We start from the raw sequence: 19,210 nt of genomic DNA on the forward strand, positions 1-19,210 counted from the left end.
TCACATTCTATTTCAAGCCTCCCCCAATCTTTATTACCGCGGTATGACATGACTGCAGACAAGAGAACTACATCCTGTTTCTTATTTGAATTTTTCATCAACCAGGGAGTCTGGTTACTGTAGTTTTGTTACAAGTGTAATAGGATATAAGGCTTGCATTAGCGCATGTTGACTAAACATCACGCTCAGCTTTGACAATGCTAAACCAGGCCTTGAATTTCCCATGGGTTTGCATGCATGTGCGTGTCTGCAATGTGTGTCCACCCTCCAGCTAAGCCTCCACAAACCCTATGCCAATTCCAGTTAGTTACCCCACTTCTATTAAAGCATGCTGGTCTCTTCAAAGGTCTGTGTTAAGAGCTAATTCTCTGCTAGCTAGATGTAGCGTGGGTATCTCCGCAACATCTCTTCTGTTGTGCTAATTGGAACAGGCTGTCCTGTTTTGTTTTACAGCCCGTAGGTGAGTATCTGCCTCTCTCGTGTGAGCCTCCCTTTATCTGGGATATTCTCCAGGCGGAGCGAGCCTCTTTCGCAACAGTGTTTGAAGCAGCGTTAGCGACATTAGCCTCTCAGGGTTACGCTAGGGCTAAGTGTTCTGTGAGTAATAGCCTGCCATGCTATCGGTCATGAGGTTGCCACCCGTCCCGGTTTTCCAGGGGATTGTTCTCTGTTTTGGCTGTCCCGGAAAATGTATATTCTATCCCAGGACATGAATTGTCCAAAATGTGGATTTCATAGTTTCAAATAAAACCTTATTTGGCATTTCCTTCCACTGCAATTCTATTTTCTTCCTGTTTATGTTCATACAGCCAATTTTGTGTCCGTAAACTGGAGGCCTAAAACACAGCAAAGATTTACTTATTTGCTTGCTTTCGTAAGTTTGACACATTTCCTCACTCCATGCTCGGCCCTTGTTTGGCTCTGATAGCTTGAAGCTGATGCCCTGCAAGGCGTGAGGCCAAGCTAAACCCACAACGCTGCCCAGTCCAGACCAAGGCGTACTGTATGTGGGTTAGAGGGGGCACTGCCAACGTAAAGACAGGACAAGCCAGCCTGACCTCAATCCCCTGGGCATAGGGGTCTGGCTGGGTCAATTTGGCACAGTCTCTCAGACTCAACTTCTACATGCCAACGAGCGCCCTCTGCAAATCTACTAAAGACGACATCCGCCACTTCATATGACTGAGGCAAATTTTCTCCCTCTGCTCCTTCATTATAACCTGCCACGCCATTGATTTAAGTTGGCATCCAGTCGGCTCACCAAACCCCTCACCGATGACAAAAGCCTCCCCCCTTCTAATCCCACTGAGGGGTATAAAAGGAGATTAGGTATTACAAGCAGAGAGGGGGACGCAAATGGGGAAAATGGCTTATCCTTCTGGGTCTGCAGGCTAGGCAGCACACAAGCCCAAAGGATCCTATTTGCAGCACAGCATCATGGCAGTGCTGGAGGATGCATTAGTCCTGGACTGGTAAATGACACAGTAAACCAAGGAGTTTTTACATCATCGTATCCCATCTTCGCTCTTGGACACACAACTCAAGGACCGGGTCGTTTTGCTGGGATAATGATGGTTTTCAAAGGCTTGGTGATTAGCATAGTGGCGGGGGACATCGGCAGCGCCGTTCAAACAGCGCCTCAAAGGCGACATCGTACCACTGACTGCAGAGCTAACCACAGGACGACGTGAAGAGAATATATCCTGGAGATAACTAAGTCCTCCTTCATATGTCTGGACACATTTGCAGTTTTTCAACCCATTCGAAGGATTCGGGTGGAGTTTTCCTTCCATAATTTAGTAGTTAGCCGCTTAAACCGAACGACAACAGACTGTCTAAAGCAGCCCCTCCATATAACTAACTCAGTGGTCACGCATACAAAGCATTCTTCCCTTCGTCTGAGGCATTCCACGCGCAGACACATGCTTTCCCATGTCCAAGGACACCGGGATGGGAGGACCAGGACGGCGGCCCAGACGAAGCCTCTTATCCTTCTTTCAGGATGGAGGATTCTGGCCTGTCCATCTTTCCTGCCCTCCATAAATCTGTCTTTACTAGATAGAAACTCATAAGTCTGAGGCAGGAGACACACATGCATGCACACAAGCAGACATTCATGCCTTGGACCGTGCACACACACATACACACACGCATGCACACAAGCAGACATGCATGCATGCGCTGGTGCGAGCACACACACACACACGTATCCAACATTCCCCGATGAGGTCAGCACAAGTACACACACACACACATACATACACCCACCCACACACTACAGTACCGGCTCAGGAATGGACATTTGGGTTTGTTGACGTGTTGCAGTAAAACAGCTGGAGCAGAGCTGGAGCGTGCAGGGCCAATAACTTCTCACAGGGCTAGAACAACAACATCCGACTTGGGGATTTGAACCCATGACTTCACCGGGTCGAGAGTACAGGAACCACCAAAAACTGCGGCTTTTGTGTTTCGTTGACAGATATAACAGATCTTCATAACAGATCTACTGTGCATGCTGAGGGTAAAAGAGGAGATCTCAGGACATTGCAGGGTTCAGTTAAGTTTGCTGGAGCATAAGAAACGGCCGCTGTCGTGACTAGATGTGCATTACACAGCATGTACAAGAGAATGGGGCCTAGTAAATTGAGGACATTTGGACATTTCTGAGATGAAAGTGTCAGAGGAGATAAGCACTGGGAGTCTGTAGGATGCCTTTAAACCTTGACAGGGAGAAGAACATCATTCAAACTCTCCAATGTGTTTGGCTTGGCTTGGCTCAACCCATTAGTGATGTCATCATCGTCATGACAGCCTCTCGAGTCCCGTTGGCTCCATAACAGAGAAAGATTGAGGATGTTTACCATAACTGTCAACTGTGCTGACATGAAAAGTGGCGTTAAATTTATGTTTTCAGCTTTTTTCCCCTGTAATGAGTATGTATGAAGACCTCACTTGACTTGAAACTGAGTCACAGCCATCTCAGGAGGCTAAATTAACAGAGCAGGTTTATCTTGCGTTGGGGATTTTGCGATAAACAGTGCAACCAATTATGGTGTGGTTATTGGCAGACGAACAGGCAATGTATTTTTGAATATTCATAAAACGAAATATTTAATGACACGCAACAGCCTGACTCCAGAGACACTGAGGCGCTGAAGAAACATCAAAAAACAACCTCCAGCAGCATAACTCACTGCAGCCTAAAAAATAACAGAATAAAACCTCAAACAACAAATGTGAAAAAACACAAAAAGGAATACGAAATCATTTACCATAAATGCCAGAATTCCTACTTCCTGATGAGATAAACGTCCTCCGGTCTATGCCCGTCATGTAGAATCGTTAAGCCTCTACTGCCGGAGATGTGGTTCCCCATCGTACAGCCTCATTGGCGACCACAGACAGCTGTCTCACTGTACAGCCTCATTGGCGACCACAGACAACTGTCTCACTGTACAGCCTCATTGGCGACCACAGACAACTGTCTCACTGTACAGCCTCATTGGCGACCACAGACAACTGTCTCACTGTACAGCCTCATTGGTGACCACAGACAACTATCTCACTGTACAGGCGGGGAATGGGAAATACAGCATGAAGCTCTTCAAACTGATGTCTATAACACATGGCTCCCGACAACGACGGTGGTTAATGGCGGGAAAGAAGAAAAAGTCGGTACTCGACTTGAAAGATATGCCAAACGATGGCAACAAAAGACGACTGTGGATGAGAAAAGGACCGAAGGTTGTTGAGTCGACTGCAGATAGAGCAGTCCTGTTGGGTGGAGATGTGTTGAGATGTGTTCAGGCTGCGAGCTGTCACTGGGCAGAAGCACCGAGGCTTGGCGTTGCTCAACTTCCAAGGAAGAAGGGAAGGGGAATGTAGGCGAAAATGAAGCAACCAAAATTCCCTCTTTTTGTGTGTTTCATTAACCACAGGACATAGCGTTCCTTCTGTTCACAGAACCTTTCCAGAAACTTAACGTGTCACTTAAGTCCGACGTGTTGACAGCTAGAGAAACATTGTGAAACCGGAGGAGAGGATGAAGGTGAACGGTGTGTTTACATTGTCAGTTAACCTCAAGATTTAAAGTAGCGAGGGAAAAAAGAGGACTGAATAATTAGAATATAGCTTCAACTTTCTCATTTCTCTGTTGTGGCTATCCCCCTATCCCTCTCCATCTCAACCTCTCTCTCCATCTCTCTCTCCATCTCTCTCTCCATCTCTCTCTCCATCTCTCTCTCTCTCTCTCTGTCTCTCTCTCTCCATCTTTCTCTTTCTCTGTCTCTCTCTGTCTCTCTCTGTCTCTCTCTGTCTCTCTCTCTCTCTCTCTCTCTCTCTCTCTCTCTCTCTCTCTCTCTACCCCTCTCCTCCCTTCCTCCCTCTCTCTCTCTCCCTGTCTCTCTCCCTCTCTCTCTCCCTCTCTCTCTCCCTCTCTCTCTCCTAAACTCTACATTGGTTCCTTGGTTCCAGTCTTCAACCTCTGCAGTTCCAAGAGGTGCTGTAACTCTTTAAACACCTCTCACTCCACTTAAATAACTCGGACTATTAATTATACGTCTGGTCTGCATTCTTAGTGTGCAAGACAACACACTGGCCTTCAGCCCAACTCTGCCACACACAAACACACACACACAAACACGCACACACACACACACACACTGCTGGCTTAACAGAGCCTCCAGGTGGAGCCAAGCCCTAGTTAGGGCATGGGGGAGAGAAGGAGAGGAGAGGAGGGAAAGATTCTTGAGGACAAAGAGAGGTAGAGGAGTAGCAAAGCAAACCATGGAGTGAAACCACGAGAGGAGAGAGAGAGAAGGAGGGGTGCTCAACGCATGTGTGAGTCAAAGAGAGAGAGAGAGTGGTGTGTCAAGAAACAAATGAACAAAGTAAGAAAAAGTGTGTTGAACTACGCTGGTTTGTTTGCATTCGTGCTTGCTCCTCTTTCAGTATTTGTGCGTGTGTGTGTGTGTGTTTGGGTGTGCGCTTGCGCGCGAGTGCGTAAACAGCGAGAAGGAGCGAAACACCCTGAGAAACATCTGCCTCTTCCTGTTCTGCATGACCGGGCTCTTACTGTGCACACTCACAACTGCCCCCCCCCAAAAAAAAAAAAAAACCCTCAACAAAAAAAACAGGGACAACTTACCGCTCTCGCTCTTCTCGATAACGTCCACCGTCTCCCCGGCCTTCAGGCTGATCTCAGAGTTCTCCTGCCTCTCGTAGTTGGCCACCACCACGTACTGCTCCAGCACCATGGGGTCGGAGCCCTCAAGCCCTAGGGGGGGGGAGGAGGGGAAGAAACACGCCGTCAGCCAGCTGCCCGTCATGGCCCCCCGCGAGCGCACGCCGCCGGTGCCCCGCGCCCGGTATGCCGCCATGGGCCGAGCCCTCCCCCCTTGCCGGCCGCTGCCGCCCTCCCTCGACCAATCAGTAGACGTATCTCGCGACCTCGCTGCATAATCCCGGACGTGTGGCTGCACAGCTGAGTCGCGCCCCGGCCCAGACCACAGGACAGATAATCATTTGAAGACGGGGAGGAATGAAAGAATGTAAACAAAAGGGAAAGAAAAAAGAAATGGGGGGAGAGGAAAGAAGACGAAAAATTGAAAAAAAAAAAAACGGAATCAAAGAAGTTTACTTGTCCACCTGCAAGGCACCGCCAGAATCTGAGACAACTCCGAAAGACGCGCGTGGAGTCGGAGGGAGCGAGGGAAGAGAGAGAGAAAGGGAGAGAGAGGAGCAGCGGGGGGAGAGAGGGAGCTGCTGACCACCAGAGATGCAGACCGAGGAGTGAGTGAGTGGGGAGGAGAGAGAGAGACGGAGAGACTGAGGGCTGGAGGAGTGCAGCAGTAGTTTCCCTGTGGAAAATCAACAGTGTGCTGGAGGGAGGAAAGGCCTCCCCGACCACTCCTCCACTCCTCCCCTCTTCCCTTACTCCCCTCCCTGCCGTTGGATAGTGGGGTAGGGGGGCTGAACACACCAATCACCACAGACGGCACTGCAGGCCTTAAATAGAAACACATGAACCAGGCTGGACAGAGAGAGAGTGGAGAGAGAGAGAGAGAGAGAGAGAGAGAGAGAGAGAGAGAGAGAGAGAGAGAGAGAGAGAGGGAGAGAGAGAGAGAGAGAGAGAGGCAGGGCCTGTGTTTATGTGAAACACAAGAAGAAAGCATTTGAGTTGGGGTTAGACCATTCTTTTTTCCTCTCTCTCTCTCTCTCTCTCTCTCTCTCTCTCTCTCTCTCTCTCTCTCTCTCTCTCTCTCTCTCTCTCTCTCCCTCTCCCTCTCCCTCTCCCTCTCCCTCTCCCTCTCCCTCTATCTTCATCTCTCTCGTTTGCGGAAGGTTTAACCTCTTAAATGCCAGCAATGACTTCATTCACCAAGTTCATGTGGCGCTTGTTTGTAATGACGTTACAGGGCTCCAAAACTTTGCTGCTTCTCACAGACTGCACGGGCGACGATCTTTAGCCTTTAACTTGTTTACGTCTCTCTAAAGATGCTCCCGCTCTTTTAACTCAATTTCTCTTAACTCTAAAGGTCAGGCATGTTTCATCGACATACATGTGCCAGATCGAAGTTAGGTATTAGTATGGCAAAAAAAAACGTATTTCCATTGCCAAAATGTCCGGAATACACTATGGGGACGATTGCCATCTTGAAAATAGCGGGAAGTCAACAGTATCGTCTTCCTCTGTGATGCACCGTGTTGATGGCTCTTTCCAGGAGCGTTTCCAAACACTGGAGGACGACCCCTAAACACTGACAGCCTCGTCTGTTATGCTATGCACCCGGGACTCCCTCGCCACGGCAACGGCCAGAATGCACACTGCTCCACCTGCATTCTGGGAGTTCACCGAAATTAATTTCAGATAAGTAAATAGAACGAGCAGAGAGAGAGAGAGAGAGAGAGAGAGAGAGAGAGAGAGAGAGAGAGAGAGAGAGAGAGAGAGAGAGAGAGAGAGAGAGAGAGAGAGAGAGAGAGAGAGAGAGAGAGAGAGAGAGAGAGAGAGAGTGGAGGGAGGGGAGAGATGGGGGAGAGAGAGAGAGAGAGAGAGAGAGAGAGAGAGAGAGAGAGAGAGAGAGAGAGAGAGAGAGAGAGAGAGAGAGAGAGAGAGAGAGAGAGAGAGAGAGAGAGAGAGAGAGAGAGAGAGAGAGAGAGAGAGAGGTGGAGGGAGGGAGAGAGATTGGGAGAAGAGGACAAAACAGAGCAACAGGCAGCAAGCAGAAGATAACATATGGACCTGTTAGATGGAGAGGATGTGTGTGTGTGTGTCTGGTTCAAATACTTGGAGGGGGAGCTTAGCACCTGGGTATGTTGACCCGAATCCCAGACTTGGGATAGTCGAGAATGATGTTGCACATACTTTAACAAGGCTGGTAGCGTTGCAGCATAGTTAAACAATACTGTTTGAAAATAAAGTACAACTGTATTTATTATCCACATTGTTTGTGCTTAGCTCACCAAAAGGCATACATCAATAAATACGAGCACATGACAATTATTCATTGTGCGCCAGAGGAGAGCCGAGTCAGCAAGAATTCTACATCTACCCAGTTACTGATGATGCAGTCAATCTCACATTTCTGATTGGACGAACTGACCGCATCAGCCCAATAATAAAATCCATCTCCCAAACATGAACAGTGACAGTGAGTTATTTTTCTGCTATACTGATGACAGAAGCTTTCAGCATGACTAGATGACACTGTCCCTAAAGTCTAAGGCCAGCAAGACGATTACCCAGATTCAAATCTGACACTTCAATGGGATTTAGAGTGGGATTACCTCACAATCCGCTGACACAATATGTCTTGTCGTGTTCAGTTTACTTTGGCCTGGAACAAAGCCAATTCTGAATCTATCAGGGGAAAAAATCAACCAAAGCTAAGTTCCTTCACAGTGGCATTGCAGTAATTCGCATTACGATTACAAGCCCTCGAAGATGTGATAAAAAAATATAATAAATAATTTAAAGTCACTCTGCAAAGGATGAAACAACATACACCTTCACTCCTCATCACATTCCGTCTCTATCTTTGAATATCCTCTTCAAGTATCCTTCTGTACATGTTGTCATTTATCAGACGCTCTTATCCAGAGCGACTTACAGTGAGTACAGGGACATTCCCCCCGGGGCAAGTAGGGTGAAGTGCCTTGCCCAAGAACACACCGTCATTTGGTATGTCGGGGAATCGATCCGGTAAACCTTCAGATTACCAGTCCGACTCCCTCACCGCTGAGCCATCTGACTCCCTTATCTACGTTCTTTATCTACATGGCCTCTCTCTCCCCTGCCCTCCATCTAGGCCTGCCCATCTGGGATAACAGACAGGGTCCATGATGATCAGGCTGTAACATGGCACCAACACCCAGAGCAAATACAGTCACGCTCCAGCCATAAAACAACATGCAGCCAACATCTCTCTTAACGCATGCTGTTTCTATGGACACAGCCATGTTTGTGCGACGTAAGGAGACATCGTTAAAAAGTGCTTACGTTTGGGTGTTAATCTGGGAATAGTTTCATGTGGGTGGACGTATTTAGATGAAACCTTTTTTTTTTTTTTCTTCTTTTTCGCCGCACCGACAAACCGTGTAGGGGTAACGCGAGGAAACCAACTGTCCATTGTTGTGAAAATGTTTCAGCAATTACCGCCTGGCATTTCAAAGAACACTTAAATGAATGATGGACTATTTTTGGGTGAAAGTGTGTATTCATGTGTAGAGGGGTTAGACACTCCATGGTGAGATGTTTGTTTGCAATGCAGATGTTCTCTAAATCTCTCCCCTTAATCTGTCTTTTCTATCTTTCTATCTTTGTTGGACTGTTTATATACCGCCTGTTTATCCTACTGTCTGCCTCTCTGTCAGCCTGCCTGTCTATCTGCCTGTGTACCAGCTTGTCTGTCTGTCTTCCTGTCTACCAGCCTGTCTATCTGCCTGTCTACCAGCTTGTCTGTCTGTCTTCCTGTCTACCAGCCTTATCTGCCTGTCTATCTGCCTGTCTATCTGCCTGTCTACCAGCTTGTCTGTCTGACTTCCTGTCTGCCAGCCTGTATGTCTGTCCGCTGGTCTTCCTCCCTTCTCCTCTGCCCCTCCCCAGTACCCAGCCTGGGCAACTTCCCAGAACCAGCGATGGACCAGACGGTTCGGAGACAAGAGAGAGCGCGTGCGTCACGACGAACCAGAGCAGCGACACCTCGTTTCAACTGTTCTCCGCCAGGACATGCTCTGGTCGTAGGAGAGCCGGACCCGCGCGGCCCGGGAACCTTTGTTTGCCCGCCAGGTTCTATGAGGAACGACGAGGAGAGCGGTGGAGGAAACGCTAGTTCTTCGGTACGTGAGCAGCTGAGCTTGAGCAGATGGATGAGGATATGTGAGTGTCGTCTGAGGAGGGGGGAAAGGAAGAGGCCAAGAAAGAAAGCAGTAAAAAGAACTCAGGGGAAGGGGTCGGCACCACAGCACACCCACATGCAGGGTTTCACACACACACACACAAACACACAGAGACAGACAGACGTACAGACACACAAACCCATCCATACGTTAAATGCTTACACAGATGAATGCAAAAGCAAGTGGAAACAAAAACTCTACACACACATACACAGGGCTACCTGAGGCCTCTTTCCTCGGACTGTCGGTGAAGCCATACATCCACACTGAAGGCCAGGAGGAGAGGCAGCGAGGAGAGGCAGGAGGAGAGGCAGCGAGGAAAAGAAGAGAAGAAAGAGAAAGTTACTGCCGTTAGCAGGGCGCGCGCACTTCAGTCGCCACAATGTCGTGTTCCATAACGTAGCCCCTGTCCTGAAACAAAAACATCTTGAACAGCACCACCAGAACACACACAGAACACGAACAGAAGACAAACAGAAGACTGAACCGAACAGATGTCAACTTCAAAACAACAGTGATTCTCGCGTGCCAGATTTTTGAGGTGCCAGTTGCCTCCGTCTGGTTGGGGGACAACTCGTTGGGGGGCACAAACGATGAAGTCATGCATCTCCACAGGTACACACAGACAGACTCATCTGTTGTTGCGGAGGACTTGTTGTCTGGGAAAATAGGAGTTATCTTAGTCCTGAGTTGACCTGGACACTCCTCTCTCCCTTCCACCCCCTCTCTCTCTCTCTCCTTCTCTCCACCCGTCCGTTTGTTTCTCTCCCACATCCCATGTCTCTACCCTCCATCTCTCCATCTTCATCCCCCACTTCTCTTTCTCTCCCCCTCCCTCCCTTCATCAGGAGGCCTTCCCCCAGTGACACTGCTCAAACACCCCAGCTCCCCTCAGGAAATGAAACGCAACGTGTAGGCATTAAACTGGTGGGTCCCTCCTGGACTGAGTGTGTGTGTGTGTATTCCACTGTTGCTGTCATGATGGCTAGCTAGGTTTAAATTTCCTGTCTCAACCATCCCTCTCTTCTCTGGAACACTACAATCATCCCTGCCTGGGCACAAGCCCAACACACACACACACACACACAACACACACACTAAATGAAAGGCTTGGTGGAAAACAAGGCATGGCTGGCCTGCTGTGAACAAGGGGAATGACCTAAACATCCAGGGTGGACCCGCTTCTTACCCAGAACCCAGCAGGAGGTCTAGCTACCCCGCCCAATAACATCCCCCCCCCCCGAAATCCTCTGCCCTCCACCCATGTTGTCTATCTCCAGCTCAAGAGGGTACCTCGCTCTGGTCCATGTTCGGACCCCACGCTTGCTGACCACAAGCTGCCCCTCTGACTCCTTGCATCTGTGGTGGTGTGTGTGTGGGGGGGGGGGGGGGGCAGTCCGTAGCTCTCTCCTCAACCCCTTTCCTGCCTCAGTCCCTGTCCTTTACTTTACAAGCTCCAGGGACCCTTTCAGCTTAGCCAGTGTGAGCCCAGGAGAGGGAGAGGAATCCTGGGGGAGAGCTGGAGAGCAGCCCCCCGGTCAGCCTGGGTCAAACTGTTTTGCTAACGCCCCCCCCTCTTTCCCCCCTTCCTGCATTGTACTGTAGCTACACCCAGACTGGGCCCTTCTTTCAACACAGCACTCCACATCTGATTGATGTTAACTTTGCAGTTACCTCTCTATGTGCTTACACACTCACACACACACGCGCGCACACGCACACACACAACTAATTCCTTTCAGGTTTCTGTGACGTCACTGTTCTGCAGGCTCCTGTCTGTTTGCTTTGCTGCCGGTGTGGTTCATTTTCCTAGAACGTATGACCCCGACTGCTCCCTCTACCCTGTAATTAAGGGGCAGGGGCTGGTGAAGAATTGCTTTCCTAAAGTCCCACTTTCTAGGTTTTGATTGGAGCGGATTATTAGCCATCTGTCTTGTTCTTTCGACGACTTAGTGGATTATGTTTGGAAAAGCCAGTTCCTGTCTGCGGCTTGGGCCCCCAATACACACACACACACACACACACACACACACAATTGTTTTTCGAGGGAGGGCAAAGGAATGATATAAACAGCCTGACAGATCGTTCACTTGTAGGTCCATCAAAAGCCATTTATAAAGCTTATAAATATGCGCGTCTGTGTGCCTGTGATTGGGGGGTGTGACAGTTAGCAAAACATCAGAGCGCAAAGACAGCTCCTGACAGATCGAGCTGTCAGTGTCACCCCACCGCAAGACGCAACAAAGAAAAACGACAACAACAAAACACCTGGCAGGTAACTCTCTCATCACAACACCAAGTGATGACAAACAACAATGACAACAACAAAAAAAAGAATAAATGTAAATCGCAAACCAATACCTACGCCACAGCCGGCACCAAACGAACAAAGTCTGAAGACTTTGAAAACGGCCGTTGACAATGACAAGTGCAAGTGGCCAGTAAAACGCAACCATTTATCGATGACCCGCCCTGACGTTAGTCCATGCGGTAGGCTACACTTGGCTAGCTTGACAAGGCGCTTGGCGCAGAACAGCCATTAGCGGCGACTAAACGTTCCTCCCAGCTGGGAAAGACGGCGTGGGTGGATTGAGAGGGGTGAGGCCAAAACGCCCTGACAATATGCGTTTCACTCTCCACTCTGTCATTCTCCTTCCCTCTCTCGGTTTGTTTATCTCCACCCCTCCATCTCTACCCCAAACCTGCTAACACTGTTTATCTACCACGTGTTTTTCTTCTACCTGCGCTATCTCTGTCCATCTTTCTTGTCGATTTTCCATCACGTTCTCTCCCTCCATCCTTCCCTTCTTCCACTCGAGTTCCTCCCTCCTCCTACACACAAACACAAGCACACACTTCTCCGAATGCATCATTTCAGACACAGCAAACTCTTACATATCCTCCCTCACATTGTTACCGCATGGTGTCATGGCCTCATGTCTGTAATAAAAAAGGATCATATGTTCCTCTGGGGAAGGATTATCCGTTACCTAGAGTACTACCCACCTACTGACTGTAACGTTAATATCTGATCCTCCTAGCCATCTAGGTACACAGGACTAATAAAGTCTTCTCCTGCTGTATGAAAGAGCCCGGTTAAGAAGAGCTATCCCATAATTCCTCTGAGAAGTAATCTGGGGGATGCAGTTTCACAATCACAAATGTTCTGACCCCCGTAAGATCCCTGACATCCTGCAGGGCATTCCACACACACACGCACTTTGACCCCTTTTCCCTATACGCCCCCCATGTAAACAGTGCTAGTGGTTCTTTCGTCAGTCAGTGGGGCCTGAAATCGTATCCAGCAGTGTGCCACGTAAACACTACCTCCTGCTTGCCTGGACTGAGCCCCCAATCCAACCCCCCCCCCCCCCTGCCCGCCGCCCCCCCCCCCACTCCTCCTCGTCCAGGCCTCCCTCCTCTCATCTGGTCCTCACATGCAGGGGGGAGAGACCCCCCTCCGCACACACTCACACACACTCTCCCAACCAGTCTTATCAGTTCAAAACAAACCTGTGTAATGTCTTCCTTGCAGCTATCAAATAACTAGCACAGTAACATCTACGTCATCGTCATCTATGTCATAAAATCCAATTATGTAATGATTTTCTGACTGGTGTGTGTGTCTGTGTGTGTCTATGTGTCACCACAACACAGCCAGACACCATCTTCACAAACAGATGGACTGAAGTCACTCATTTCTCATTCAATTAGAATTACTGTCACAACACTTACACAAAACCACCTGTTTCCAAGGCCAAAGTGTATGGTCTACTAAGCTGAGGTGGATAACGTTATCACCCAGGTCAATCTGATTTCCTAGACAATTAAGGGAATGTTGAGTTAGTAACTGAATAGGTTGTGATCTCATCTTGGGCGGTAAGTGTGCTCAACTCATTTCCAGTCACTGTAGGTCAGCAAGGGCACAGTCTTTAGACTAGAGCATATTTTTTCTTTCACCCTGTAAACAACGATTCGTCGTGATCGTAAGGAGCTGATTGAAATGGGAAAATGCAATGAGCAACACAGGACGGTGCATTGAACATTAACTGCAGATAAATATATGATGTGTTACTAGAAATAACCCAGACGGATTTTGTTACATTTTTTGCATTATAAAACAAATGTATTTTACATCATGAAACTATTAAAAAGTGCAATTTTATCTGTGAAATATTAGGAAGTTTAGAAGAATATTTCCTGTTTAATAGAATACATTGAGTGAACAAAGCCTCCCAAACCTCAGTTTAAAACCCTACTGTGTGTGTGTGTTTGTGTGTGTATGTGTGTGTATGTGTGTGTGTGTAGTGTAGTGTAGCTGTGTGTGTGTGTAGTGTAGCTGTGTGTGTGTAGTGTAGCTGTGTGTAGTGTAGCTGTGTGTGTGGGACGTGTGTTTGTCTCTGCGTGGACCCTGCGACCTCCTTCGACATGCTTTCCTAAGTCACACGCGTCTGCTTATGCTAGGCCACAGATAAGCATCTACAGTATGGCTAATAGCTTTACATCCCCAGCCTCGGCCCCACGCAAGCAAACACACTGAGACAGCTCATGCTACTTATGGCCCTTATAGTGAAGAATGTCTAAGAAGGTTAGCTGTACTAAACAGCTAATATCTCCATGGTGTATGTAGTTCAAGTGGTAGCAGGCTCAACATGTCACTCTCCTTGTACACAGCCCTGTTACCTCTCCATCTTGACTTTAAGCATGACCCAATAAGCATGACTGTACAACATTCTCATGTTTACACACACATGATCACACACACACCTCCTCCATCAGTGTCTTCTTCAGGAATCAATTTGAACACCATTCCCCCCCTTCTTATACACACCAGTGTCGGTAACTTCGAGCTGAGACACTGCCAAGAATGCCATTTAACATCTTAGAAAGTCTGTCCGCAACAAGAGAAGAAGGATTGCTTCATGCATCCCTCTGACATCCCCGGGATTTAAAAAACCCATCCAGAACCCCACCCTGCATTGTGATACAAGGGCTAAGCAACACTTGTTGGAGTTTTGAACGCGACCCAAAATCTCAACAGTCGGTCACTGTTCCGGTTTGGGAGATGAGTGCACATTCTGCACATTGACTAAACAAGAAAGGGAAGCAGTCACGAAGCACTTGAGAGTAACAACATGGGATATTACAATGGTATCTACGCTGAAACAGAAACGCAGGTTAGAGTAACAGGATAGTTTCTACCTCTGAACTGAGAGTGAAATCATTTCAGACAAAAAAAAATAATATATATATATAAATATATATTAAAATACATCGGGGGAGAAAAGGTTCTAAAGTTTGATATGTACCTCACAAGAACATATTTATTACATTAATAATATATATTTTTTACTTTATTTATGATTTATTATTACCTCAGGATCAGATAGTAACAAGTGATTCTTACCTGATTTGCGTTTGGATCCATAGTCCCTGAGGAAAACACAACAACAAAGGGACATGGTCAGAGTCAAACAGGGCCCACGGCACCAGGCTCCAAGCACGTCATCTGCCACAGCCCACACACACCTTAACACACACACACACGCGCTCCCGGAGCTCAGCCCTTCCTTAAGCAGGGAGCGGCGTACAAGGGAGTGAGGCTGTGCGAGAGTGTGTGAGGGAGAGAGAGAGAGAGAGAGAGAGAGAGAGAGAGAGAGAGAGAGAGAGACTGAGAGAGAGACAGAGAGAGAGAGAGACAGAGAGACAGAGAGAGAGAGAGAGAGAGAGAGAGACAGAGAGAGAGAGAGAGAGAGAGAGAGAGAGAGAGAGAGAGAGAGAGAGAGAGAGAGAGAGAGAGGGAGGGCTGAGTAGGGGCCGGTTTGCCGGTCCTTCCCACAACAGACACAAACGTGTCATGTGACTCTAAAGCGGTACCGCCACCCTCTCCTCTTCCTCCTCCCTCGTTCCTCTCCTCCCTTCCTCAGACAGAAAAAAAAGAAGAAAAAAAAGGAGACCACTTCAGGGCAGAGAGAGGGAGATCTGTTTAAGACCCTTCTTCTAATGGGCTGTAATTGGATTAGGCTGCTAGCTAAAGGAGGGCTAAGCTCTGCTAATGGGAAGAATGAGTGGCGCTAGCACTGAGCTAGCACTGAGCTAGCCCTGCCCGGCTGCAAGGGAGCTGTGCTGTCTGAAGTTAGCTTCAACTGAGAGGTCCTGGGAGCAGTGGCTGTTGGATGGGGAGAGAGAGAGAGAGAGAGAGAGAGAGAGAGAGAGAGAGAGAGAGAGAGAAAGAGAGAGAGGTGTGTGGTAGAGAGAAAGGTGACGGGGAGGCAGATGGAGAGAAGGAGAAAGAGGGGACAGCCAGGGGGAGGGTGACACGTAGCGAGAGCTGATGGAGACAGAATGCCAATGAGAAGGAGGGCGGGGGATCGTCGACGAGAAGGACATCCATACATAAAACCCTCACAGAGCGCAGGTTAGCCAAGGAGCCATGATGGAGGGGAGGTGAAAGAGAAAGAGAGAGATTTCAGAGGTCACAGGTTGAAAGCCATGCTTGAGAGTGATGTAAGGCTGTTCAGGGTGAGCACAGTTAACCCACCTGACCCCTGTGAAGTACCCCTATGAAAGAACCTGTCAGCTGTCAGGTAAAATACTCGTATGTGTTAATGGGACTGAATAATACTCTTTTTCCAGGCGGGCAGAAAGATTTGCTTGTTTGTGTGAATGTGTGTGTGTTTGTGTGTGTAGGTGTGTTTGAGTGTGTGTGTGTGTGTGTGTGTGTGCGTGTGTGTGTGCAAGGTGAGGCAGAGGCCCCCTGGCTGTGCAAGGTTAATAAGATGATTCTCAGTTGTCTGGGGACAAGCAAAAGGGGCAAACACACACACACACACACACAACCTTACGACCTGCATACACACACAGCGCAAAAAATGAATGCATACAGTGTACGCTCACACACTTAACTCAAACAATGCAGCACATGCACACACACACACACACACACACACCTCTCCCAGGTGCCCTCGCCACTGGCATCAGGACCAAGCAGTGAGCAGGGGGTGGGGGGGTGGGGGGGTCACTGTTCCCTGGTCCTGTCCCTCCCTCCCTGGCTGGCTGTCATCCAGCAGGACTTTGTAGTTCTCTCCAGTATGAATCACACCATTATACTGACCATCATGGTCACCAAGACCCATACAGAATGATTTCCATTGTGATTGTTAGAGGACTACGCGCGCACGCTGCGCACATACACACTCGTTTGAAAAACACGACTCCACAAACATGCACGCATCTGGTAGGCACACACTCATACACACACACAGATGCACAGACACACATCCTACCCCCTACCCTCGTCATATCTCCCTAACCCTTTACAAGGCAGAGTGCCCCCCCAGCTAAATAGAGGATTTATGACAGTCGGCTCTGTGTGTGAGATGGTGAATACTGAATGTGATTCAATGGAACGGCTGTTGCAGGGAAGAGTAGAATATTAGCCAGCTTGTTTGCCATGATATTTCTCTGCTTTACGCCTTCGGCTTGTCAGTCTTCGACCAGATACCGAAATCATATTTTTTGGAAGTGGAGATGAGGAAAGAACGCCGAGAATTTCCAGGATTTTCGAAACATTCAGCCAGCGCAACATGTCATGTCAACAAACAACATCTTAGTGAACCGTCTTGGGTAGCTCATTAGAGTTGTTAGCCCATTAGCTGGCAGCTTAACGACATGTTTGCCTTGTGATGATAAACGACACTGCAGTTTAAGCAAACATTAGCCCATTAGCTTAGCTTCGCGGCTAACGGCTAGCACAGCACGCATGTTATCGCTAGCAGTCAACAGGACTGAGAAGGGGCCGCTATTTTGGCCAATCGGAGGGCTGTTTTTGTGGAAGCATCTGAAAGGCATTAGGGCTCAGAGGGGGACAGGAGGGCCGAGGGAGGGAGAGGGGAGCCAGGGGGGAGACAGGGGGTGCGGCCCCCCTCGTCAGTGAGCCGCTTACACCCCCCCCCCCCCCCCGGCCTGAAATAATAGTCTCCTCCAGAGGATGAGGCTGTGAGTTCTGGCCGCCTGCTTTTTTTTCTAGATCTCGTAAAGAAAGAGAGATGCATGGAGGGAGGGGTAGGAAGAGGAGGAGGAGGGTGAAGTAGATACAAAGTCCTAACCTTTGGTCTGACAGAGAGGTTGTAATGTTTTCTTGCGGGTTGAACTGGAACAGGTTGAAAGATAAAGGGTTGTATTGATGGTTGCAAGTGAGGGAAATGGTTCGCTTTTGGGGTCCTGGTTTGAGTGTACCGTTAAAAACAAGCACCAATCTTGAACTGAATCCTCCCATCCAACTTCTGCTAATGAATCCACCCCACAGTCAGTCTGTCTCCTTCTCTCCTTCCTCCCACCCCCCAGCAAATCCAATCTGGACATTGCCGCCTTGACCGACATGCACCCCCCCCATCTCTACTTAACCCCTTAAGGACCACTAAATCACACATCCTCCCCCATGCCCCCTTCCACTCTAATACTAGTACTAATCTCAAGCTTCTTCTCCTCCTGCCATCAGCTCTCCCGCAAGCGTAAGGAATCTGTAAACCCCTTGACACACACACACCCCAATTAGCCAAAAAGCCCAGTCTATAGATTTACACCATCACTAGGGACAAGGCTCTCCAATCAGTCAATCCCCTGTAGAGCGACCCCCAAAGCTGGCCAATCACAGGAGTGTCTTTATCTCACTCATCATGTGGTAAGCGTCAAGCAGGCTTCTGAATTAAAAAGAAGGTAAACAGAGGTAAACACCCTCTTGGATATGCTGTGCAAGTCACCGGATGAGAATGAGAACACTCTAAAAAATCTATGGCGAAATGTATTCACGAAATGTGTGAGTTTAATGCTCTCTGGTTCCATTAAGGTATTGAACCGTCTGTCTGTCTGTAGCCCTCCTGTCATCAACCTGAATAGCCGAATCACTGTCAACAGTCCAAACGAATCTGTTGGAAAGCAAACGCGAGGAACTTAAAATGCTAAGGAGGAGCGAGGGAAGAGTCCCCGAGTCTGACAGAGAAGAGAGGGAAAAGCTGTCTAGGATACGCGAGGAATTCCGTCCAATGGAAAGAGAGGACTCTCACAGGAAGAGCACAGGGGCCAAAATGGACATAAATAATACCAGAAGGAGAGAGAGAAAGACAGGGGGGAAAGTGTGTGTGTGAGAAAGTAAAAGAGAGAGAGAGAGAGAGAGAGAGAGAGAGAGAGAGAGAGAGAGAGAGAGAGAGAGAGAGAGAAAAAAAATTCAAAAGCGAAGAGAGCAAATAGTCTCGATGGAGGCCAGACAGTGGATGTATTTATCTGAGAGGGGGGAGTGAGGAGGGGGAGGTGGGGGGCGGAGAAGCCCCCTGGGGAGGTCACTGGGTCTGGGAGACAGACAGATAGCAGGCAGGGTCACTGGCTGCACTGCGTCCAGCTGATCATGTGGCGCTCCAACTCCTCAGCTGAGAGCAGGAACTGGGTTGCGTTGCGGAGAGCGCCGCCTAGTGGCTCATCTGAGGAGCGTTCTGAAGGCAAAGTACCGCGTGCTGGACACGTGGAAAGAGGCGGGATGGTGCGGGAACTGACTAGTCCTCTGATGAGGACGCAGAACATGAAAAGTTAGAAGGAGAATGAGAGATGTGTGACTCAACCAACGGATCAATGGTGGGGAAGAATCTCGATCTTTGGGGGGGGCGGGGGAGGTGAGTCACTTCAAAGGGAGGACCGATTACACCTCAATCAGCTTGGAGTTTACTTGCAGGCAGGTGTCACATGCGCACACACACACACACACACACAGATCAAGATGCTCAAGGTCTGCCCTTTTCTTCATATGATTGGTAGGATTGAT

General features: G+C 48.7%; 1 protein-coding gene across 5 annotated transcripts in view; it reads right to left on the reverse strand.

Annotated features, from left to right (window-relative positions):
* Positions 1 to 19,210, reverse strand: part of sh3pxd2aa (SH3 and PX domains 2Aa) — a 73,487-nt gene that overhangs the window by 22,793 nt on the left and 31,484 nt on the right. For 3 of the 5 annotated variants that reach the window (XM_084686018.1, XM_084686017.1, XM_084686021.1), the window contains 3 exons: positions 14,804 to 14,829; positions 9,618 to 9,662; positions 5,147 to 5,275 (listed from right to left, as the gene is read on the reverse strand). In XM_084686018.1, coding sequence (XP_084542144.1) covers positions 5,147 to 5,275; positions 9,618 to 9,662; positions 14,804 to 14,829 — 200 coding nt within the window. The remainder of the gene's footprint in view (positions 1 to 5,146; positions 5,276 to 9,617; positions 9,663 to 14,803; positions 14,830 to 19,210) is intronic. The other 2 variants (XM_084686020.1, XM_084686019.1) reach the window with 1 other exon arrangement.

The sequence above is a fragment of the Hypomesus nipponensis genome, chromosome 21 (assembly GCF_054491055.1).
Source record: "Hypomesus nipponensis isolate SF chromosome 21, ASM5449105v1, whole genome shotgun sequence".
Lineage (NCBI taxonomy): Eukaryota > Metazoa > Chordata > Actinopteri > Osmeriformes > Osmeridae > Hypomesus > Hypomesus nipponensis.